Raw genomic sequence first — 26,035 nt, 5'->3', positions numbered from 1 at the left:
AGATTCTATATATGGAAAATTAGAACCAATTTATGCATTTTCGATGTATAGAATCTAATTATTGGAGGGTCATCTTAAATTCAGAGTCATCTTGGAGTCAGGTAAATACAGTAGCCAAGAGTTGAGTCACATTTTTTGCTCTGCCAATATAGTAGTTCTTAAAATTGATTACAGAAAAAATGTAGAGAAGATACTTGCTTCCTACATTATTAAGCTACTGGAGATGTAGAGATCTAAGGTTAAAAAAAAAGTATCAAAAAGCCTGCTTCCTTCCCATAATATCACCCCTTTGATGGAATTGTGGTAAAAATACAGGGTCAGGCATTTAGGATCAAAAATGTGATTAGAGGATGCAGGACTTTCAGAGGATTTAGGGGTCATGGTGGATAGCCTGTCAAACCTGAGCTGCAGTGCAGTAGTATGGTCAAAAAGACTAATGCTATCCTTGTTTAATCAAGAAATTATTGAAGGAAAGTTGGTTCAAAGAGGTGGCTTTGGTTTCCTGACACCAAGCTGCCCTATACCATTCCTAGCTGTAGCACCCACTCAGGCAGGGTAAAGAGCTAATTTGTGGCACAGCTGTCAAAAAGGTTGGTCCCCACTCACTTAAAGCAACATGGGAGTTGCTCAGATTATGTGCATGCTCTAAGGGCCTTAGGACTGATCAAGTAGATAGAACTCCACGACACCCTTAATACGTGGGCTCTGTGTGTGAGATCTCAGCATGATAACCTGGTGAAGGTCTAGCTCTAGGAGCTCTAAAAATTGTAGGGGCACAGCCAAAGCACAAAGCTCACAATGCTTTTGTCTGGCTTTTAGGTTCAAATTACTTCTTTGTTGGGAGAAAAAAAAAAAAGTGGTAGAATGGATTTTGATCCTACTTTTTAATAATGATTTTCCTTTGAGTCACAGTCCAAGTATGTGTCATCTAAGGCTAAAAGAATTATTGTGAAGAATTTACTGTCCAAAGGCCAGTACTTGACCATGAGCTGTAATTATTTTTATCGCAATTCAAATGAGTACATAGTAATAAAGAAGCGAGATATTTGGACATGTTTCAAAATGTAAGAAAATTAAGCAAGCACTAATATAAATTTAATTCAAATTTAACAAGGCATTGGTAATTTCATAACAAAACATTTCAGTTAATTTTAACTCAGTAGTGTTTTATTTTTACAGTGGGTGCATGTACACAAGGCATTTACTGTGCTTTGTCTAGTCTAATTAGCTCCGCAGTAAACATCTCAGCATCTACATATGCAAGACTATTAGAGGCTGGAGTAAACTAATAAACTCTGCAGCCCAGTAATACTTGTAAATGTAAGTACTGTCATGATGCAGAGTTTTTTTTACTCCACAGCACCACATGTCTAGATGCTGATGCAGCTGGCTGGAGCACAAGGGTGCTTTAGTGTGGGGGCTGCCTGATGGCTAGCCCCATGCTGAAACACCCTCATGCCACAGCCAGCCCCTCCACAGCATGCTGAGCTGGGCAGGAGCAGCCCTGGGCTGGCAGGCTGACTCTTGGGAACCCCTGCCACACAAGGCAGCTCTGACCTGGCTCAGTGTGCTGCAGTTCTGGGCATGCATTCAAATGGCACACCTGGGAGCAATAAACTGGAGCAATAAATTCCAGAGTTTATTGCTTTGTGTTATTTGTAAGTGTAGATGAGCCCAGTGAAGAATTAAATATCTTTTCATTTGGAGTCTGGTTCAAATCCCACTGATATCTATCTACTGGCTTTTATGAAGGTTAGGTAGCCATATATGTGGATGTTTTTATGACAGTCTAACTTACAGGAGGGTGGAACTGAAGTCGAACATCTATTTTGAATCAGGTGTTACTTTCTGACTTTTTCAGTGGAAGTGAAGAAGCTTTATCCAACGAAGACTGTGAGAATGTTTATCATTTGGTGTATTCAGCACACCGGCCTGTTGCAGTAGCAGCTGGAGAGTTCCTTCACAAAAAGTAAGTTATCCCTTGCCCTGGAATGAAAAACAAATTAATGAGATCTAAATATGAAGAAGTGGCAAAATGGTATATGTGAAGTATGGCCTCGGTTCAGCAAACCAGATAGATGCTTAATTTTAAGCTGTGACCTCAATGGAACTGCTCACATGCTTAAGTTAAAGACCTACTTAAATAGTTGAAAAATTAAGACCTAGGTAATATTTTTCATACTGGAGAATTCAGGTGATTCTCATAGTTTGTCAAGGTACATAAAAGAGTAAACACATTGTTATAGACATTTTATATTAAAATCTAGTGCAACTCCTACCAGATTATCATTATGGCCTCTGATTAATATAAAGTGTGATGATCTCTTTTTGCTTGTTATACACAAGTATTGGTTTTGTATGTGTTTTATCTGAACCGTGTGTAAGATACCATTTGATTTCAAGATTGATAATCTTAAAATTGCCCTTTTTTCCATCTACGTGGACATCAGAAGTGTTGGGGGGTTTTTTCTTTTCCTCCATGCTTTTGAATAGCACAAGGGATCTGCTGTCCTCAGGTGCTGTAAATTAAGATGGTTCCATAGCAGTCAATAGAATATTATAATTTTATTCCAACTGATGATCTGACCCAGTAGTATTAAGAGTCTGAAGTGTTTTAAAGTTCATTTCTCCTCCCTCAGTTGGGGTTAGGGCATAAAATGGTTTAATAGTTTTACACTTTTTACAGTACTTTTATTTGAGAATTTCTTTCAAAAGATTTTTATAACAAATTTATATAAGCAGCAGTTTACTTGGAGTGAATTTTATCTGCTTAATTCATTATCTACTTACAAGTTTTTATTTAAAGAATGCCCTTGGGTTTTTCCTCCATTAAATATCCTCTTTGACCACTCATGAAAGAAATGATTCTTCTTCAAGCTGTTGTCTTCCTGTGCAGTCTCATTTGTGTGATGCCCTGAGCCTTCTATAGCAGCCTTTTTGCAGTGTAGTCCCACCTCCCCTTGTGCCACTGTATCAGAAAGATAAAATGAATTGAGGTCACCTAGGAATCTACCAATGAAAGGGAACTGAGGAGCAGGTAATATGTGCTGCCATGTATTCCTTCAGTGTGGGAGCACCAAGGGAGGTGGGGCTAAAGCACACTTGCAGGGTAAATTAAGATGAAATATCTCTGATTGCAAATTCAGGATATGAGAAACACCCACATGAGAAAACAAGTATGTGGACAATATATTTCTAACTCCAGTTACTTGGAAGTAATTTCCTTTTTTTACCATTATGGTGTCAGTCTGTTGGTATGGAAAACCATGTGCTGCTGCAGATTCAGTGATAGGAGTTCATTCTATGATGCAGTATAGATCATGGAGAGGTGTTAGTTTTTTTTATACACTATACTAAAATATCTTTGATAACTAGTAAATGCAGGCAAACCAACACCCCATATATGTATTTGTGCACGTATAGAGATGGAGTTTGTCTAACAAACCATGACTTTAATCCAGGGTAGAAGCCTCTTTTTAAAACAATTTATTATCTTGTATCCAGTTCTTCTGGCTCCATAAACTTTCATACTCCAGAGGTGAAGAGAAAAACAGAGCTGTTAGTGTTGAGTAAGAAAAAGTTGTTCATATAAATAATATAGCTCTTCTTACTTCTTTGTAGACTGTTCAGCAGGCATGACCCTCAAGCAGAAGAAGCATTAGCAAAGAGGAGGGGACGGAACAGTCCAAATGGAAACCTTATCAGGATGTTGGTTCTTTTCTTTCTTGAGAGTGAGGTAAAAAAATTATTTTTATTAACAGTTTTACGTATTTAACAAATCCTGAAACTTAATTTCATATGATTAACTCCTGCAAACAAGTTTCAACTAAAACAGTAATTCCAATGATAGTACATGCACTAGATTCTCTTTTCCCTTGCTTATGAAGCAAACTCCACCCCAAATCCACTCCAGAGTTTCTCTCTCTTGTCTGTCTCTAGTATAATCAAAACTGTTTTCCCTGTTCTGCTAGATGGGGAGCATGATTGTTAAAAGAAACTTTGCAGAGACTTTAAAAACTGATAGTTTACACCTAATTTTGTGCTCAGTGAAATCAGTGAAAGCTTGCAGACTGCCTTCAATGAAAGTGAGCCCAGGACACACCACTTAAAATCCAGTCTGTGTCCCATCCCTTTTGAAAATCCTAGTCGTTATTTGTCCAGATTTCAGAGTTATAGCTGAAAGTTCCTTGGATGGAAACAGAGGTCACATCAGGTCTCATTTCTGCCACCATGAAAATGTTTATGGAACACAAATTGTGAGCAAATAGATGCCACTACACTTTGTCACACTGCATCAAATGAAAATCAGTGGCACAACAACAGGTAGTAATAGACTCTGCTGCTTTATTGTGGGAGACATCTGTTAGCTCTGTGGCTGGAGACTATGGGCAGCCTGAGCTGCTCCTATTCTCCAGCCACCCAGGCTCGTGCTCTGAGGGTTTAAGTGCCCTTCAAGTCCCTGGAGCACTTGCTGACTTCCCCCACTTACAAAAAGGCACCCCAGAGAATCTCAGGGTGCCTGTCCATAAGAGGGGAAGTTGGGGCTTCCCACTCAGCCAGAACCACTCCTCTGATCACAGGGGGTGGGTCTGACTGAGCATGGAAAATGGGAGGATCCCATCACCCCTTGTCCTGAATCATCAAGGACAAGACAAGGGAATGTGTATGTCATCCAACAAAGTGGATCAGCTGTGCTGTGATTCTTCACAGCACATCTGATCTTGCTTAATTCAGCAGTGTCCATTCCTAGGGCTGAGGTTCTTGTTCAGCAGATATAATGAAAAGGTGAATGACTCTGTACCTAAAACTGCAATTCTTTACAGCAGTGAGCATCAGAATACAACCCACAGAGCCATTAGATCTGACCTGTAGACTAAGGGGAGGTGTGAGGGGTGGGGAAATTAGCTTCTCTTGACCTGAGGCTGGGCAATGAGTAGCTGTTCCTACGCTGCAGCTGGGGTGCATGAAGAAGTGTCAACAGGGCAAAAGCGCACCAGCATGCCTGCCCCTAGCTCTGAAGAGCTGGTTGACCACTGCTTTACAGTCTTCTACATCCATAATTAAAAGGATTCTTAAATTATAAAGTACAGTTGCTGTTGCTGGGATCCTGCTATTAAATACTGGTTCTGCTTTTCTAGCAGTAGAGTTGTAATATATTGAATGAACTCTTGCATGTATTTTCAGATAGTTTACAGTATTATCAGTATTTAAATCATATATTGTACTACAAATAACTTGTACTTCCATGTGCATGTAGTGTGTGGTTAATAAAAGTTGCTTGAAAGAAAATAAACATCTACTTAGATAGAATACTTGCCCCCCCTGCTGCCCACTGTTACTGAAGCCTTGATCAACAAGAAACAATGCTATTCTCATCCAAATACTTGTAGTTGTGGAAGCCGTGCCTGAATCCAAAAGCTTTATTGACTGACTTCTTATTTTTAGTTGCACGAGCATGCAGCTTACTTGGTGGACAGTCTGTGGGAGAGCTCTCAAGAACTATTAAAAGATTGGGAATGCATGACTGAGTTGCTACTGGAGGAACCAGTCCAAGGAGAAGAAGGTATTTATGTCACTTTAAATACATTTAGCTGATGCAATACAATTTGGTTCATTTTGTTTAAACAATTATATGTTTTATACTTGGAGAGTATGAATGTTTAATCACAATGATATATCCATGCAAATGCAAAATGGAAATATAGCTATTTCACTAATCTGATATAGTTTCTTTTTAATGCAAAGTTTGCCATAGAAGGTCATCAAATGGCACGTGTCTTAATTCATCCTCAGATAAAATCCCCTGTTCACCCCCTGCCTCCTAGGAATGGCTCTGATTATTAGTATAATACAATATTATTTAGTATAAATAATGTGATTCTTATAAAGTATAATATTAGCATGGTACTTTGTTATTAGTGATTATACTACTGCTAAACCTCTGCATGGCACTTACGCAGTTTTTCATTATCTCAGTCACAAAATGTGTAATCTCCATAGAACAACCAAAAATCCCACTAAGGTTTCTAGATTATTTATGTGCATCCATCTTAGTTTGGAAAGTTCCCCATGTGAATAAATTTGGCCTCTTATGCATGCCCAGAAGCAATCCAGTACAACCAAGTAGGTATCTGTCTGCATTTACTCACTGTTGCAAGTCTGTTCCTTCTGGAATGCACATAAATTTTGTGCAAGGTCCCAAATCCTTAGCTGAAGAAAAACCACGCACAGCAACTCTTTGATGAGCATAAGGGGAGAGTTTGCCTAATAGCCTAGTAATCAAGGCCAGGAAGTGGTCAAGTGGAGTCCTAGGTCCCAGTTTGCTTCTCTGGGGAACAATCTTTTTTTCAGGATAAGCAGCACATCTCAGAAGTAGACCTGAAAACTTGAATGCTTCATTCCAGTTCAGTTCTTTACAGGTTTCCCTCGCTTTATGTGGATTGTGTACGTGCGAATTTGCTCATTGTGCAATTATGCAGTCGCCCTTTTTATACCAAAAATTTGTTACGCGATGGAAGCCCACGGTCAGCTGCTTTGTGTGATGCATTGTGGGAGTGATGCACACCAAAATATAGTCTCCCGTGTGGATCTGTGCTCCTTGCTTGTTGTCTGTGACATATTTCTGTAGTTGCCGTCCCCATTATGATAGTGCCCTGCGCTCATGTGTACTCTGCTGTTGATGAGTACCAAAATTGTCTTTTACAAGTGGTAGAAACAGGTCTGGGGGTCAGTACAGTTGAGGTCTTGTAACATATCCCTATTTGTTGCATTGTAAAGTGGGTTCCCTTTAGGCAAATTTGAGTTATGTGCAGTTTTCCAGGAATGGGTATACAGCATAAAGCAAGGGAAACCTGTGTAACAACCCAGCTCCAGGCCCATTCAGTGCTTGCTTAAATTTTCACAAATTATCTCCAAGACCATGTTTACTTTAGAGCAGGGGTGGGCAATTATTTTGGGCAGAGGGCCACTTAGTGAGTTTTGGCAAGCCATTGAGGGCCACATGACAGGCAGCCAAGGGCAGATAAATATTAATTTTCTAAATTTTTAAGGGGCGTCACAGGCCGGATAGAATGGCCTGGCAGGCCGCATCCAGCTCGCAGGCCGCATTTTGCCCACCTCTGATTTAGAGAGTCACAGCGAAAGCACAGAAATGGATTGGATTACTACACCCTGGTTCCTGTCTCCAGTGATACTTACCATTTCTACCAAAGACTAATGTCAAAATACCTGAAAAGTTCTGGTAACAGGCTAAAACCCAGGAGAACTCTCCATAGCTGGCCACCTTCTGCCAGAGATCAGCTCTTCAGGACAAATCAGGCAGCATAAAAGCATAAGACAGTTGCAGAGTAATTGGCCCAAAAGAAGGTTAACTGTCCTTTGTAAATCAGTGTTGTGATTAAGAAATTACAATGGGTATATATAGCATATGACTGTACTTACTGGAAATAACTGACTTAGCTTTTGGAATGAAATGTTGCATACTTGGCCCCTGCCTCAAAGGGAATTATGGAAATTTGACTGAAAACAATTCTACTGCTTTTAGTGAGAGAAGAATGGGAAAATGCATTTTCCCCATTTTTGATCTGATGCAATACTGCCTGCCTGAGTCTACAGACAGCCTGAAACAGAGTTCCTAAGTTGTTCTGGCCTCTTTATTGATCTTGGTCAAAACCCTGTGAGCTCCTGCTCTATTTTAAAACCAAATCTTGAAACATATTTTTTAACTAAAAAGGAGTTTACAGTGTTCTTGTTACAAGAAGGCACCTTGAAAACACTGTAGGCAACTGTGTGTAGCTGTAGGCAGTGATGTAGATGTTATTCTCCAGGTCCTTGGTCCTCTCTCCCTGGTCTCTACACTATTGCTAAACCCTACCCCTAATCAGCTGACTCCCCCCCAACCTTCAGAGGACCTTTCTACATCAGGAGTTCTCCCTCTTGCAGCTTATGCTCACAGGAGCTCCCTCTCCTTAGCTGTCAGGGCAAGACTGGCAGCACTGGCTCAGGAGCTGAGTATATATTCTCCTGAGCACCACCCCTTCATGTCAAGTGGTTTCCCAGTCATGCACAGGGGTTCCCCTTCGCCTCCTAATCAGACTGCTCCCACTGCACTGCAGTCGCTACATATCTGGAGCTCTGCCCTTCATTAACTGTTGTGGTGCAGCTCACTCCCAAGTAGTTGCCTATAGCCTTGTGGCTCCTATCTTTATGCTTCTTCAGTAGCTTACTTTCTGGTAGCTAGCTCTGCCTTAGCTGCCTGTTGATTGCAGCCCTATTATGCTGCTCGTTCACTCTCTTAAACTAACAGGTTAGAAGCCCCCCCTCCCATTACAGATAGCCTAATAGATGGTCACCTAGGAAAGCTTTTATCTTTCTGAACCACTTAGTCTGTATAGTGCCATCCTGCCCACCCTTCTGCTTGACTTCAAACTAACATGGTTAATAGGGGTGTGTGAAATGGGCCCTGTTTGATTTGGATTCGGATTTGGCTCAAATCAGGGACAGTGATTCGATTTGTTGATTCAGATCACTGTTTCCAATTCGATTTGGCTGAATCTGAAGATTTGATGCTGATTTGGAGAATCGGCGATTCGGCCATAGACACAGGTTTAAATGTTTTTGTCTACATACCTCGAGGTACCAGTGTGGCTTGTGAATGCTGTGATGCTGGGGTGGGTGGAGTGTCCCAAAGGAGTGGAGGCCCCCTCCCCCCTGTGTGCTTGGCAGCGAACCCGGAAGTGGACCAGAAGTGGTCCACTGTGGAGCATGCTGGTAGCCCCCCCCCACGACCTCCCAGCTCAGCAGTTGGCCGCAGGGGGACCCTAGGTGCCCCCTGACCCAGGAGGCACCAGTTGTCAGGGCAGGAAGGGGGCCTCCTAGTGTGCTCCTCAGCAGACCCGGAAGTGGCCCGAAAGTGCTTCTGATCCCATGCTGCATGTCAGGGCTCTGTACAAGCTCCTCCAGCCCCCCATGGGTGCCCTGCCTGCCAGGGCTCTGGCCCTTTAAGGAAAAAAAAAAAATGCTGAGAAAAGCCCCGGGACTCGCCACTCCTGGGACAGCCCTCGGGCTTTGGGGGCTTGTGCAGATCCCCCCACGTGAGGCAGGGCAGCAGGGATCGCCCCCCACCAGCAGGAGCAGTAAGTCCCGGGGTTTCCTCAAGGATTTTTTTTTCTTAAAGGGCCAGAGTTGGCCTGGGTGGGGCATCCATGAGGGGCCGGGGGTGGGGGGCATGGGGGTTGGGAATCTCATTGCAGAGCCCTCCCATGCAGTGGGGGGCAGTGGGGATCACCTCCCTCCTGGCAGCACCTGCTGAACTGGGGCTTTCCCCGCACCCCCACGTGCTAGGAGAATCGAATCACTGTCCCCCAAATCGGCCGAATCCAAAGCGAATACTAGCTGCTTTGTACAGGCCTACTGCCTGGTACCTAGAGGTATGTAGAAAAAAACATTTAAAGCTGTCTCTATGTCTGAATCACTGAATCTCTCCGAATTGATTCAAAGGGCTCTGATGTGATTCGGCGAGATTAAAGGGTCCTCTGATTGGATTTGGATTCAGAGATTCAGCCACCGAATCAGGCCAAATCAAATCAGGGACTGAAGCTTTGCAGAGTCCTAATGGCTAATTACCTTTCTCTCTTGTTATAAAAAGGGATCCACAAAGTCTGGTGTTATAATATGCAAGATTGCAGAACAACTCAATCAATCAATGATCTGTTGAAGTTGGGTGAATGGTACAGTGTGTCTGGACTTCAGCAAGGCTTTTGACAAGGTCCCTCATGACCATCTCATTAACAAATTGGAGAGGGTCCGTGAATAGGCTACAAGAACGATAAAGAGCTTGGAAGGCAAGTCATTCAAGGGTTAAAGTAGGACATGGTAGCAGTCTTTAAATGTCTGACAGGCTGCCATAAAGAAGAGGGAGAACACTTTTTCTTTCTTGCTGCAGACTAGGACATGAACCAGTGGGTTTGGAGTTGTAGCAAAGGAGGTTTAGATTGGATATCAGAAAAACCTGGCAGTGGAATAGATTGACTAGGGAAGCTATAGATGCTCATCACTGGTTGTGTTCAAGAAGAGGTTGGATAAGCATTGGTCAGGGATGATCTAGGAGTAGCTATGTCTGTGCCTTAGTGTGAGCATTTCCCATGCATCTGGGGTTGGTGGTTGCCACTTGAGGCCTAAAAGGATTTTTTCCCCCTCCTATTGTTGTGTGTTGCGGGTGGGGTGTAGCTTTCCTCAGAAGCATTGGGATGGAGCCAAGGCTGCAGGTCTTGACTGGGGCAAGCCAGAGTTGCTCCTGGAATTAAAACCTGGAAGTTCCTGGCTAGACGGTCTTGCTTCTCAGGGTCAGACTAGTTGCCACATTTGGAGTTGCAAATGAATGAGTTCCAGCCCTACTTTCCTATGATTCTGTGGTTCTACTTTGACAGTAAAGACATTTGCTAGTGTTGAGTTAAATGCTAGAATTCTCATCCATTCATCAGTTTTTGCAAGCTCTGAAAGTGCTTATTTCTGTTTGCTTTCTTGTATCCATGTGAAGCAGGCTTTTTCCAGGGATGATTGCCTTCTGAAGAAGCACCAGCACTACACAAGAGTTGACAATGAGCTATTTTTAGTCTGACAAATTTCACACTGTGCCTAGAACTGATATGCTCCTCCAGATTGGCACTGACATCTGATTTAATTATTAATGTTAGTACAAGAAAGACTGAAGTTACTGCACATAATTGAAATTGAAAGACATTTGAGGCCTGCTGTGTCAGGAATTTATTTGTGGTGGTGGTTTATCAGGGACTGAGGCTCATGGAGACAGCCATGGATCTGTAATAGGGGGAAAAGGCCCCTATCACTTTCAGAAGGAAAGGGCAGCTGAGCAAGGGCCAGCTGCCACCAAGGAAATGACTGAAGAAATAGAAAGCCAGGAGCCCCAAAGCGATACGTGGCTGCTCCAGAGCAAAGCAGTTATAGGGAGAATGTAGAGCTGGAAGACAGCAGCAGGTGAGTGCAAGCTGCTCATTGAGCTGTGGCTGGGGCTCAGGGAATATAAACCAACCCCGGTTCCTGAGCCAGAGCAGTCAGTCTGGCCCTCACCTCTGCAGAGAGAGGGGTGCCTGACAGCACAAGCTGCTAGAATACAAGCTGCATACCCAAGAAGGTCCTTAGGAAGTGGGGGGGGGCAGCTACTTGGGGTAAGGTTTGGTAGCTGTATAGGGTCCCGAAATGGAGTTTAAGACTTTGAGTTTGAAACAGGTCAGTTGGTGTTTAGTTTCCTTTTGACTGGAGCCTTGGGTTGTGGCTACAAGGAATGGATTGGAGGCCAGAGTGCCTGGGAGGCACTATGCTTTGAGTCCATGTTTACATCAAGTGCCCCTCCAAACAGATGCCATGCTTAACGATTTGTAACTGAAAGAAGTGTACTGTGGCTATCAACACTAGTTTCTGCTCTCAACACCAAAGCTGGCCACCATTTCAGCATTGGTGCCAAAAGACATAGTATAGGCCAGGGGTTGGCAACATTTGCTACCACAAGCCATGGTTCACAACTCGGCCCTCTCCTCAAACTGCACGCTTGCACCTCCCCAGTGATCAGAGGCTGCAAAGAGAATAGAGGAAAAAAAGATAGGCGCTAGGACCCTCAGGATGTTGCCTCCGCTGCGGCAAAGAGAATAAACTGAATGTTGTAGGCAATGGAAACCTGAGGATGCCGCCTCTGTTGCTGTGGCTAGAGCGTGTTGCTTTTTCCCTTACATGCTATAGGCCGATTCCGGTTGCTTCAAGGCATTTGACATCTGGATCTGGCCTGCAGGTTGTATGATTGGTGACCTCAGGTGTAGGCCACAGCACCGGCTCGAGTGCCAGCCACATTGCCAATGGAGCCAGCACCTGCATTCCCAACACAAGTGCCCGAGTACAGAGAGACATCTCTCCATAAAAAGAAGAGGTATATCACTTCTCCAAGCTCAGGGTGGCTAAATCTTTGGCAGAGGGAGTATCACCAAGTTATCCAGCCTTACCAAAGGCCCTATTATTGACTGATGCACTGATTATGAGACAAGGAACTTGGTGACAACATGGTGGATTTTCCTGAGTAATGCAGTCAGTAACCAACCATAGGCTTTTGCACATGCTTGCAGAAAAGGCTGATATTCTGTCTTTGGGAATCCCAGTGTATGCTAGACTATTCCTTATATTTGTTACATTAATTTCCACACCTTTCCCACCATTCCTGTCCTTCTTCAAGGAGTTTTCTCCCAAGCACCTACTGAAAAAAAACAAGTGAACTGATGGGGGAGAGTACAATATGCTTTCATTTATAGCAAGGGCAGTTCTGGCAGGAGCTGATGCCTTTTCTGATCTAGGATATTACTCAAGAATTTGGTTTGATTTCTTTTGCATAGCCATTTCAGTGTGCAGGGTCTTTGCAAGGAGAGAGTGCAGACTGTGAAATACTATAAAACTATCTGTCATTGAGGGGTGGTTTGCTATTATATCCTGTCTGGAATTTAGTTTTAGTATATATAGAGGGCCATTGTCAGAGGCTTATAGCTTGGCCAGATTTGCATTGATTTTCCAAGGAACAATAAAAGGTGCATTTTTGTCCTTGCATGTATTCCTTTGACAAGTTATTGTCCAAACTCTGGAGGTGCTAACTAGCATTCTTAAAGTAGCTGTGGAAATTTTGTGGCAATAGCAAAACTACCTGAAATGCTGAAACTGTTTTTAATAAAACTTTTAAATAATCTTATGCCTAAGGCAGAGATCAAGCATGGGCAATTTTACTGTAAATTATACTGTTACAGAGCTACCAGCAACAGGAAATGGGAGCTTATAACAGTATTAAATAACCTCTACGGATAGATAGTGCTAACATCTCTACTTATACTATAATTTTTTAACTCCCTGTAATATATTTCCCCTCTTTTTTGATATTCTCTTTACTGCTAGGTGCTTTCCATGCATAGAGGATCAGAGGATGTGCCTCATGAAAAGAGGAAAGAAAAATGTTTTTCTGGTCAATTTCTTTTCTCAAAAAATAGTAGGAAGTCCTCCAAACCAGATCTTCTGTGTCTGATTTAACAGCAAGGCTATGATAGTAGAGATGTATTTTCCTCCCAGAAGTTTAAGATGTATTGGAATATTATAGTCCAAGTAGTTCTGCTAAAAATATGTATGTAGTAGTCCGGGGTAATACCCCTTATGTTTGTAGGACCAGATCCTCATCTGCTCTTACTCTTGATCCATTACATCCATAGCCACCCACCATTCATCCTCCCTGCCACCAAAATAAAATGGGGTGCCATTTTGCGAGGTCCACAGGCAGCCAGACTATCTCTTCCTTCCCTTGTAGGCACCCAGCTAGTAGGATCAAGCAGACGAGAAGAAAGAACAGAAGAAATTTGGGGATGAGTAGAAAACTGTGTGCAGGATATCATAACAAAGAATTTGGGTCTACAGTTTGCTCACCCTTTCAGCATCCACTTGCTGCCACTGTGACAAGATACTAGGCAATGTGGACCTATAATCTGATCCAGTAAATGTCAGTTTTTATGTTTTCCATGTAGAAGTCTGTTTTTCAGGATGAGTAAGATGCATTTTCAATGCAGATTAATTTTCACCTCAGGACTGTGGCAAAGTAGGTATCCCTGCTACCCGCAGCTACCCCGAACTGTCTCTGGGCGTGCCGGCCACCTGTCTTGCCTGCCACACTTTGTTGGAAAAATAATATGCTGTTAAATAAGGCGGGAGGCTGCCCGTTACTGCACCCTGGGGTGTCTGCGGCTCTGTACCTTCCCTACACTGTGGCCCAAGCCTCACAGATGGCATCCAGATGTTACAGTGTCCCCAGCCTACAGTCAGAGCATGCTTAAGCCACACCGTCAGGCCTCAGTCACATGCACAGTCATACCGCCCGCCTCTCATTCACTCCACCCTCTCGCACAGGGTCTTTCTCGGGTCAACAGCTTATGCTGCCTTGCTCCCTCTTGGAGCGGGCACCCTTTGGCCATAGGCTTAGCTAGTCCATTCCTTGGGTGGCCGACGTACAGTCTGTTGGGCCTCTCCTGCGACTCTCACCAGGGTAGTGGCCAGCCAATTACCCAACCAGATCTAAGTACGCTCAGGCCCCTTTCAGGTAACACTCAGGGTTTGTATATGTACTGGGCCCTCAGCCGTCTGCTCAGGGCTCCATGCTACCCCCTCTGCTTGTGGTCTTGGGGCTTCCCTCAGGTGGGTTCAGGTGGCCATGGCCGTGCCTGGCCCCCTCTACCTCCGTTGTCACTTGACCCACCCAAAGGTGGGAACTAGGGTTAAGGTGCCCCAACCTACCTTTCACTCGTTTGGTAACTGGCTTGGTATTTCCTGGGGGTTCCTGTGCCACTGGGAGCCCCACCAGGCCACCCACTCCTGGCAGGGTGCAGTTTTAGGTCATGCCCAGGACCAGAAGCCTCCTGACCACCCTACAGCTCCTCCCTTACCTCCAGATGATACCAGTGGCCTTGCAGCCAGGCGATGTTGTTGCATGGCCTCCAGCATCAAAATGCCCTGTTTATATGGACAGCCCTGAATCCAAAATGGCTGCCCTCATCAGGCACCTGCCGGCTGCTCTCTCAGGGCCTTAAAGCGGACCATGCATTATTTAGCTCTGAGATTTGCTCTCCCATATCACTGCACAGAGAATAGTGCCTGAAGGGTCTGTAGCTTCCTTCAACCCCATTTGGAAACCAGCATAAAAATCTTCAAAGGCTTAAGGTTTGTGGGACTTACAATCAAAACTAGCAAAACTCTTCACTGATGCCAGCTATATCCATTTTGTTCCACTGGATCAGAACTGAACTGGATTTTGACACTTAACTCCCTCAGTGCTGCCTGAATAGAAATGCTGCTGTTGCTGTTGCCGCCAAGCAGTTGCTGTTAAAGTTTGAGCGGAGCAGAAATCAAAGGGGGTGCAACTGCCCCCCTCCCCACCAAGATATGTCTCCCCCCACCAAGACCTCCAAAAAGATCTCAGTTTACCACAATTTACTGAGATTGTCTTCTGTCATTTTCTTTACTTATAGTCTTTAGGAGGTCAAGGCAGCTCTTCTGAAGTATCTGGAGATGGCTCCTCATGCAAATAAGATCGTGTCACTTCATCTTCTTTTATATGCAAAGTTGTGATAACATTTTGGGCAGGATGAAGTTGTTTTTAACAGAATTTAATAGTTCTTTACTAGGTTCACTATTCGCTTTTCTTCCTCTAGGAGCTTTGTAGTGAAAGAATCAGTAGCAAAATATGGCACCTTTATACTATCTTTTGAATTTCCTGAGATGCTTTCAAGCTAGTGTTTGCCAGTCTGTGTGTCAGTACAGCACTTTGAAAAGTAGCTTTCTCAGCAAGTTCCAGTTTGAACTGAAAAATGCTTTGATAGTTTCCTCAAAGCCAAATACTGCCAATTCAGATGGCCAGTCATTTCATGCTCACTTCTTTTGTTCTTAGAGGTATGGCTATCAGGCAGTCTGGCTTTGGAACTGATGCCCATAACCAGCTGTCAGATTTGGGTGCTCCAAATACCATTTGAAAACTTACCTCTACCATTATGCCTGTAGGAATCTTTGAAAATGGTTAAACAGTTTGACAACTGGTATGCTCTGACTGCTATCTATCATGCGTATATAGTCATCAGTGGTTCAATTTCTAGTTTGGAGATGATATCAATTCCAACTCCTCAGAGCCTGTCCTGGATCCAGTATTGCTTAATGTCTTCATTAATGATTTAGACAATGGGGTCAAGGGAACACTTAGCAAATCTGCAGATGACACCAAGTTGGGTGGAGTTACAGATAATTTGGAGAATAGAACTAGAATCCGGAAGGAACTGGATAGACCGGAGAAATGGTCTGCAATCAATCAGATGAGATTCAGCAAGAACAGGTACAGAGTCCTGCACTTAGGATGGATTAATCACATGTACAATTACACACTGGGGAATGAGTGGCTAGGCAGAAGTACGGCAGAGAAGGACCTGGGGGCTACAGTAGACCGGTGGTTCTCAACCTTTTGAGACCCAAGGCACCCTGGATTAGACTTGAGACACCCCTTGGAAACTTCCAGCTCTTACTTTTCACTCATTTTTTAATAAAGAAAAATAATAGAGCTATTTTTCTGTTGTAAGGAGCTCAGAAAGATCACAACAGGTCAGAATATTTTTAACACTATGTATACTTATTTGAACCCTCTGGGTTTATCTTGTTAATCTTGTTTCCACACCTAACAGTGCTAACATTGTGGGGCAGTCCATGGCATGCTTGAAAGGATCTCAAGGCATCCCAAGGTACTACAGCACCCTGGTTGAGAATCACTGAAGTAGACCATAAGCTGAATGTGAACCAATAGAGTGCTCTCGTTGCATACTTAGGGGCTAGTAGCAGCAGATACTTAGGTGGCCTAGGATTTGGACCTAGACATATACTTTCAGTTGAAGTGGAGAAGGCAGTATATTTTGAGTACTTGCTTATACCCCAAAACACAAGTTTTATTCTGTTTTGACCTCAGTTTTATCAGTCTAAGCTTTCTTGCCAAGTTTGGCTTTGACTCAGCTACTGCAGCAAATGAAAACTAACCTCAGTGATTTCATTACAGCTGTGACTTATTAGTTATGACATAACACAGGCTTGGACCAGCCATGAAGTCCAGGGTGAAGGGGGGGCATATGCTGACGGCGCAGCATGAAGAGGTGGGGGAGTTGCATGCTGGCAGTGCAACCCACACAGGGAATGGAAGGCTGTGTGTTGATAGCACCATCCACATGGTGGGGAGGCAGGAGGGCCATGTGCTGTCAGCACCACCCATTCAGCCTGTACAGTAGGGGATGGAGGTCTGTGTACCTGTGGCCCAGCCCATATGGTGGGAAAGAATCTGGGATGAGAGGAGACACCCCTGCAGTGTGTATACTGTATGGTGTGTGGCCCCTGGCTGCACCAAAGTTGGACAGCCCTGATTCAGCAGATACTTGCATAACAAGATACAAAGGATGAAAGTTTACACCAGTGAAGTTTCAACTGGGAATAAGGGCCTGAATCCTGTTTTGCCTCTAAGGCACCTATAACTTACGTGGTTGTGTGTCACAAACTTAGGCACCACTTTAAGGAGAGGTGATCTTTTCCATCTGTAAGGCCATCTCTCAGTCTTCTCATTCTCTCTGCGAGTTGTCTAGGATTTCTTAGCATGATAGCTGTTTTGGACCAACTATGTAGTTGAGATAAATTTAGACAAGCTTAGACATTCTTTCTTAGAAGCCAGTCCAATTCCACGCTATGGAGACCCATGTCTCCCTCCCCCATTCTGTGTATGGACAGAGTTATGGACAGTCTAACACTCTTCCATTAAGTCATGATTCACGCTGCTCCAACTTATCAAAAAGAAAGACACTCTGTTGGGATTCGGTGTCACTGGGGAAGGCACCTGTCTGACAAGAGCAGGATGACCAGCTATTTTTTCCTGAATGGGCTAGTGGTTAGGGCAGACTATAAATCAAAAACAGCAATTTTTGAAAATAAGTCATTTTGAAATTGGATCTTTGGTTCCTAAATAATATAAATATTTTTTAAACTGATACTTATTGGCTAGCTCCCCACATGCTACTGTCACATTCATATAATCACCTTCATTATGTTAACTTTAATGGACTTCATCATATTAACTTCACTATTGATTTGTTCCTCACAGCAATGTCTGACCGGCAGGAGAGTGCCCTTATTGAGCTCATGGTGTGTACAATTCGACAAGCTGCTGAAGCACATCCTCCAGTGGGCAGGGGTACTGGCAAGAGAGTGAGTATGATTGAAACAGTTCAGATTGTGGCATTGCTATGAAATCTAATGTGTGTGTGTGTGTGTGTGTGTGTATATATAATCTGGGGGCATCATAGCACCACTGTTAACATGGCAGAACCTCTTTGCTGGATTTTTGTAACCACCTAGTTCTCTTTCAATTTGAATAATTTTGGAGGAAAGTAATAGAAATTATAAATCTGAACATCTTTGAATTTTTTTATTTGTTTTGTTTTGTTTTGTTTTCCTGATCTAAATAGTGTAAAATGGCTGCCTCAGAAAATCACTTTATTCTGATTTTTGGACATGGGGCCAGCTCCTACTCCTCCTATTAGGCATCTAAGTGTGATCCTATTCTACTCTGTTTACGTCTCTTAAAAAAAAAAAATGTTAATGCAAAAGGCATGGAGTGCCTCTTCACTGCCTTTTTGCTACTTAGTCTTACAGCTAAGATGGTACTGCTTAACAAGCATAGCTACGTTAATAATTTTCTAGGGACTCTGGTGGAATAGGCACTTGGATGCCTAAGTGACGAAGTCAGTCTACAAAAGCTTATGCCTCTCAGAACCAGTTAGGAACTAAGGTGCCCTGCCTTCTGTCTTAATAATTGGTGGAACAGGATCTGGCCCTGTGGTATCTCATCTTCTCAGATTTTTGGTGAGAAGTGGCAGAAGATGAAAGTATTAAAATATTCCTAGAAGAAAGTGTCATTCCCTGATTTTAAAAGTATGCAGACAGATAAAATCATTAACAGTGGTATAACTGTGTTACTTAGGCCCCTGGCAGTCATTCAGTTAAAGGCATGGTGGCTTCTGGTCCATAGTCCCAAGAGTCACCACCTCCTGCCATGCTACACATGTATGGCAGCAGGCATGACTGTGGGACTGGGGATGAGATCCAAATCGCACCCTATTGCCAGTGCAGACAGTGCCCAGGATCATAACCCTGGGCTCCCTCTGCACCAGCAGTTAGCAAGCTGAGTGCCTGGTGCACCCACCTTGGAGTGGCAGTTAGCTGATCAGTGTTCCCAACATCTGGAGTTTGTACAGCCCTTCACTCCAGCGTGGCTCTGATTCTGGGAGGCCCAGTCAACTGATGGGCACTCCCAGCCTCCAGAGAACTTTGGAGCTCTTCAAGTCTGGCAGTGCCGATCAGCTGGCATGATGGGAAACGGACACAAAATTGTTACATATATTTTGTGTAGTAACTTCTTGGCTAAGTCCTTGTTTGATCACACTGTTAATTACACTCAAGTGTATCATCTGCCGAGGGCTTCAGTTATATCAAGTCAGTTAGCAGTAGTACAGCAAATGCAACAGAAATAGATCATTACTGTCTGCTGTGCCAGTGCTGATTAGACTGATATTCCTTGGCTTAATATAACAGGAATCTATATCACTATTAACAGTTTTTAAAAATAGATCTTGCAGCTTCATCTGATACTGAAATTAAATCCAAGCAAAGTAAGGGTTTCCTAAGTAGCAGATTTTAGTCCATTATAATGGAGTGAGAAAGGAATTTCTCCCATTTCACATAAGTTTACCATTGAAAATTGCACTTTTTGAAATACATGGTTTTTGCCTACCTTAGAAATCAGAACAGCTTGCTGTCTTAGAGAGCACATGGACAAAGGAAAATGACTTTCCTTATCCATAGACATCTAAATCATGCCTGGTAAACCTCAACTCTGCCCAAAGCTGCTCTTTTTCTGAGCAACAAACCTCTCACTGAGCCCCACAGCCTTTATCGTGTCCTTTTGTCTGTTGGCCCCACATACTCCCTGTCTTGACTGCCTAGGGCCAGATTCAAAAGGAGAGCTTGGTGGTTAGAGCACGATGCTGGGTGTTTCAGAGATGCAGGATCATGGCCACTGGGTGAGAGAGAGCCTGGAGCCTGGGTTTCCTGGTTGAGAGTCCTAACCACTTAGCTATTCGACTACAGTTTGGGAGAGTTGTCTTCCTCCTCTGATGCCTGTCACCTTCTAGCTATGGATATTTGCAGAGTAAAATTTTAGGATTTCTGCTTACCCAGTGTGCCCAGCTAGCTCACTGCACAAGGAGCAGTACCAAAAACTGTGTGTCAATGCCAGAAGGTGCAGTGGGTACAATTTGGACAGAACCTGTCTGAATCTTGCTTTAAAAGTTAATTTAAGAAACTCAGATTGATATTTCACATCACAGCTCCTTGGCAGTCACACATGGTGACATTCTCTGTGGGTTCCCCAACCCCCCAGCATTCAGGTATGAAATTGTTAATAATAAAAAAGAAATAACAAAAATGCTAAACATATAAGCTAAAGGGAAGGATATGAGAATGTAGCAGTAATTTAAGGGTGAGATACATTACATCAATTTTGCGATTATCTCAAAAACAAGCATTTCAAAAACGTATATTTTAGAGTAAAGATCTAACTTAAATCCAAAATAGGTTGCCATGCTATCACCATGTGATTATGAGTAAGTTCTCAAATATCTGATTTGTAAAGACAGATGAGATATTTTCATAGATATGTATATATTATTCTTCTGGAGACATTTAAAAGCTGGGATAAGGTTGTTTATGTGCCATAACTGATCATTTCAGTGCTTTGACATATTTGCATGGAGAGCTCTGCTCATCTGTTATCTGAGTGCAGCTATGCCACAGCTTACCTGTGCTGTTGGAGTATCATGGCTTTCATTCAATCTGCAAGTCCTTTTTCCAGGATAAAGAGTTTTCTTCTTAGAGCAGAAGCTCACTACCCTTTACCTGTCCTGATGTAACCAGTTCTCCACCCTCTCCCCTTTGCCCTTTCCCCTTTCAGTCCAGCAGCTTTGCTGTGACACAGTAATCTCTGGATGCTGCCAGCCCAGGTGGGATGCCAGGTGCTCCAGTACACCATACCTGTACATCTATTTTTGTCAAAGAAACTGTCAAATCAGTGCCAGTCATCTCAAATCCACCAGGGGAGCGGGCCCATTGCTGCCCTCAGGACACCCCTCAGTGCCACTTATTAATGGTCTGAGCAGGATACACAGATATCAGTGCATCCTTCAAATTCCTGCCTAAAAATAACGGCCAGTAATCTGGGTCCATTTTTTTCTCTTCCTAGGAATCCTGAGAGGAATGTCCAGGGCTAAGTACAGAAATTTATACTAGGCAAAAACAGAGGGCATTTGCAGCTGGGTAGTTATTTCTTCTAATTATTCCAGCTTGCCAATAGTAGCAAATCTGACCTCTGCCACAACAGGAACATTGGTTATCCTATTGGAGAAGGGCCACATTTTCCTAGACGTTGGCTTTTCTGGGTGCAAGCATGGCTCAGAACCAGAATCTACAAACACCCAGTTTCCATACTGTTCACTTGGACCAGACTATTCTAGGGCATAAGACGAGCACCAGCATATGAGTGCCTATGATTGATCCTGCATGGGAAAGCTCTTCTAATAAGCAAGGCTGTTTCCAGGAGAAACCAGTAACAGTTTTTTTGTTGGTTTCCATTCTTGCCCTAGCCCAAGATGGATACTTTTTTGTATAGTGTCTGTTGAACCCCTGCCTGACTTCCTGCACCCAGGTCATGCATCATATTGGCTGCAGTTAGAAGGGACTTGTCTGATCTAGACTCTGGTTTCCATGACCTAAGGACTGCAGAACTTGGCTTGTCTGCAGATGTGACAGGAATGGTTGAGCAGAGTTCCCAATTTGGCTTTCCTTGCACCCCACTAATAGGTACTTCAGCTCTGTGTTTGGGATGCAGTTGGGATACTTCTGCTATTTACCTTTCAGTCATTTGGATAATATTGACAAGAGGTTCTGCCCAGGACCTGAATACTGCACCTTTCCCTAAGTGGAACAGACTGGGTGAACTGGTTATGGACAATTTGTTCTGTAATTTTTGCTCTTAATCAAGTTTTTTGCCCACACTGAATCTTCTGGTTGCCATGCAGTGGCACAAGTTCAGCTGCCTGGATGACATACTTTCTCCTAGAAGTGTTGCTATTAGGTGACCTAATTTATATCAAGGTGATCAATAATGGCAGCCATCTCCTGTGCATAGTCCTGTGTATTTACATCACCCAAAATAAAAGACAACCAATTTAATTCAGGGATGATTAGTCTTAGATTTGACTCTCATCAAAACAGGTACAGGATGGTCATTTACCCACAAGGTTTAAATGGCTATTAACTTCAAAGAGTTAACCAGGGTATTTCACAGGTATTGTACTTAATTTGGGACAATGGGCTTGTCCTTCTGTAAGGTCCGGGGTGTGCTGTGAGACAGAAGACTCAAATCTGAATCAAACTGGTCATCTGTTTTTAGCCCCAGGTTCCAGAATGCCCTTGTGGCCTCTCTCATTAGATTTGGGGATAGCCATATTATGGCCAGCTGATTCCAAAATACAGTGGTAGCCACCCTTGAAAAAGTGACTAGAGGGGCTTCAGAATTATCCTGCTTGATCCATCTGTGTGAGTAGCACAGGATGAAGATCCAAGGTGATGGTTGCAGTAAGTTGTCATCTGATTAATTTGTTCCCTTAGTGCTGCCTTACCAGTTGGTGCAGAAATTGCAATTGCTACCATGGAAATAAGCATCTCTTGGTTTTGCTTTACCCCCAAGGATGTTCTGGATCCCATCCTGACACTACATATGAAGGTGTATTCACTTTATCCATCATCCAAGCATGAATGTGTTCCAGATTCCTCCTGCTTATTCAAGAACCTCTTGTTAAAATCTGTTTTACAGTACCCTCTTAGACATTGTTTAGCCTCTCCTTCCTTTCATTTGGATCGGGGAGTCTGGGCAGCTAGTTGCATACATCTCTGACCGTTGCTGGGTGAGGTGGGTCTTGTCCTGTTATTCTCATAAGCCTTCCATGCTTACAATTTGTGAGCTGAAATAGAAACATGTTTCCAATAGCATACTCACCCTCTTGTGAAGGAGTTTCTTCAGCATCTTTTTAAGTCAACTTCTAGCGTGCAGTCTAGAAGTTTTGTCCTAAAGAAACATAGTCCTTATCAAACTGGAATACCCTTGGTTATCCTTCTCTATTATGCTTTTCTTTGTCTTTGAAAGCATTCTTCCTGGTCTCTGTCTTTTCTGCCAGGCCTGGAAGCATATTGCGGGCTTGCATGGATCATGGCTTCAAAGACTTTATTCATAGAGTACAAAGACATTATTCAGCGACCAGCTGATTCATGGCCTCTGTAGTGGCAGCCCTACAGCCTATCTACACAACATTTCCATGGTCAAAACGTGCAGGGGAGTTACCTGGACTGAATGCTTACAGTCTGTCAGAGTTGCATTCCTTTTTTGAACCAAGGATATGATTCAGTTTCTGGAAGTTCATATTAAGCACCTTTTTCTTTTATTTAAACTCTTAAACCAGCTTGTTACTGGTTAATCTTGGAGGGGCAAAACTTCATTCAGTTGAAAGTACTAACAAAACTTCTGTAGACTTCATTTATACCAGGATTCAGCCCCAAAACATGCAGAGACAGTATCATAATGGAAGAAATGTATTTTTCCTGTTTGGTAACTGATATTCATAGGATATATTGTCCCCACATTCACACATATTTCATCTGCGGTGCTTTTCCTTTTCTCTTTCTTCTTTTCTTTAAAAATGCCTACAGGGGTTTTCATTTTGAATTGACAACCGCATAAGAGAACTTGACCCTTGGGTTTACCTATGGATTAAGGACATTAAGACATTTCAGTATTTTGTAACAGTCTTCTCTTCTTTTACAGGTGTTAACTGCAAAAGAAAGGAAAACTCAGATAGATGACAGAAATAAGTTGACTGAACATTTCATTATTGCACTTCCTATGTTACTCTCAAAGGTATGGCTAGCATTAGCATTTCTGCAGATATTTATGACATTTTCTTGCTTACCACGCACCTAGAATAAGACATGCATCTTGATTTTTGGAAGGTGGGATGAGGGGAAAAAAGATCTTTCGTTGAAAATACTGATAATGATAAGCATTTTTGCATTGAAAAGGAGGCAGCCACAGCAAGGGGGAACTATGCATCTGTAACTGTTGTGTTGACCCCCCAACTGCAGGACACTGGTTTCTAATTAGGCTTGAATGGGGCCAGGAAGTTCAGTATCAGCCAGATTGGGCCTTGTGCTGACTCAGCGAGTACCACTGGCTTAATGTAAACTGCCAGGCCCCTGTTTGATTCAGGTAGACACCTAGAAGCACTTGTCAAGACAGCCGAGGGCCCAGTTCTGTTGGAGCTGAAATGCCCAGCCCCTCTGCTCTAGCCAGCTGGGTCCTCAGTTGATCACCAGGCACCTTTGGCTTCTCACTTGACTTAAAGAGGAGCTGGGCTGTTCAGTTTCTGCATGATCAGATGCTCTACTCCCCTCATGTCCTTGCTTAAGACACACCCCAATTTCCAGTAGCTATTTTAGGGGTGGAGGGGTGTGTCATATGTGAGTAAATACAGCATATATCTGTGTGTATATCAAGTGTGCATGTGTTTGTATGTGTATATATGTGCAGGTGTGTATGTGTGCTGGGGCAGATCCAAGGGAGTGCAGTAGCATGGATGTGTACTCCCTTTTCAGTCGACCACAGTATGAGAGCAGCAGCTGGGGACTTTTTTTTTTTAAATCCTCAAAGCAAGTAAGAATTCCTTCCTCCCTGCTCCTCCATGCTCATCTTCCATCTCCCACCTTTTTTGCCCACCACTGCTACTGTCTCTGGCTGTCCCAGGGACAGGGGTAAAGGTCCAGAGCTACTCCTGCCCACCCCAGCTTGACTCCCCATGGAGTTGGACTCAGCCAGAGTCAACAGCAGCAGTGAGCAGATCACTCCTCCCTGCCCAGTCTCCTTGGTGTTCCCTGCCAATCCAGGAGCAGGGGCAAGGGAAGGGAAACTACCCACTCTTGCTACTGTTCCTAGCTCAGCCTGGTTCCACATTCATCCTGGCTTCAGCAGGGTAGGAGCAGCTCTGAAGTTCCGAACCTCTTCCCTGAGACCAGCTGGGGACAGCAGCAGTGGTGGGCAGGGGTTAGCGGAGAGGGGAAGGTAGGAAGAAGAGCTTTTTACCTGCTTGAGAGACTTGGAAAAAAAAGTCCCCTGCTGTTTCTTCTGTGGTGCAATCTGCCCGTCCTGGAGTTGGGGGCCAGAAGAGCAGAGCGTGCGCCATCCCTGCCGTGCAGGTCTCTGCTTCCACACCCCCTTTACAAAACCATGGATCTGCCCATGTGTGGGTATGTGTATACATCCAGCTACATAAATAACTTCTTAGTTCTGTAACACAGTGATTTTTCTTCCTCTTTTTCTTTTGTTTTGTTTTCTTTTGTTTCAATAATCTGTAGTATTCCGCCGATGCAGAGAAAGTAGCAAACCTTCTGCAAATCCCCCAGTATTTTGACCTGGAAATCTACAGTACAGGCAGAATGGAAAAGGTATGGTACACTGGTCTGCAGGAGCTCTGGTTGCTGTCAAGTGGCTAACAAGTAGTGATACACCACTGCTGTAGTATAGTGGCTCCATCTGAAATAGTATTTAGTAGTCTTATCCTGTTTTAGTTGATGCTTAACAAATGGTTTGAGTTTCATTGTTTAGGTATTGTGAAAACTAACTTTCCTTTCTGATCTACAGCATCTGGATGCCTTGTTGAAACAGATTAAGTTTGTTGTGGAGAAACATATAGAATCAGATGTTCTAGAAGCTTGCAGCAAAACCTATAGCATCCTGTGCAGTGAAGAATACACCATTCAGAACAGAGTTGACATAGCCCACAGCCAGCTGATCGATGAATTTGTGGATCGATTCAACCATTCTGTAGAGGATCTGTTACAGGAGGTTTGTTCTCTTACAGTGAACGTAATCTGATGATCTAAAGTGGACTAAGGTAAATAGTACAAAGGCACCCTCAGTGTGGAGCAGGGGCTGGCAATCTTTTCAAGCTGCAGGCCAGAACAACCTGGCTCCAATCTGGTGTGGGCCGCGTACTTTTATGATACATCAGCAATGAGGAGGGCATCTGTGCTGAGGCCAGGCAGCTAAGAGGTGTGCCAGTGCCATTTTTTCTAGACCCGCACTTCCTGACTGGGACACAAGCACAGTTTCCAGCTAGGCAGCTGGGAGCTGCACCCAGGCTGCTGCTGCCACTTCTCCCCAGCCTCTCACTCTCTGGCTGTAGCACAAGCACAGTGCCCACCCACCTGCCCCTTCCTGCTGGGTTGTGCAGTACCCGAACACCTGGAAGCTGCTCAGCTCCACTGCAGCTCC

The 26,035-nt window shown here is 43.6% G+C and overlaps 1 protein-coding gene across 2 annotated transcripts in view; it reads left to right on the top strand.

Annotated features, from left to right (window-relative positions):
• STAG1 (STAG1 cohesin complex component) overlaps positions 1-26,035 on the top strand; it is a 305,757-nt gene that overhangs the window by 216,431 nt on the left and 63,291 nt on the right. For both annotated transcript variants that reach the window (XM_090051339.1, XM_090051340.1), the window contains 7 exons: positions 1,862-1,969; positions 3,622-3,736; positions 5,446-5,563; positions 17,702-17,805; positions 23,534-23,626; positions 25,117-25,206; positions 25,403-25,606. In XM_090051339.1, the coding sequence (XP_089907465.1) occupies positions 1,862-1,969; positions 3,622-3,736; positions 5,446-5,563; positions 17,702-17,805; positions 23,534-23,626; positions 25,117-25,206; positions 25,403-25,606 (832 nt within the window). The remainder of the gene's footprint in view (positions 1-1,861; positions 1,970-3,621; positions 3,737-5,445; positions 5,564-17,701; positions 17,806-23,533; positions 23,627-25,116; positions 25,207-25,402; positions 25,607-26,035) is intronic.

This window comes from Crocodylus siamensis, chromosome 6 (genome assembly GCF_052110815.1).
Source record: "Crocodylus siamensis isolate JL-2025a chromosome 6, ASM5211081v1, whole genome shotgun sequence".
Taxonomy (NCBI): Eukaryota; Metazoa; Chordata; order Crocodylia; family Crocodylidae; genus Crocodylus; species Crocodylus siamensis.
This window is presented reverse-complemented; position numbering and strand designations above follow the sequence as displayed.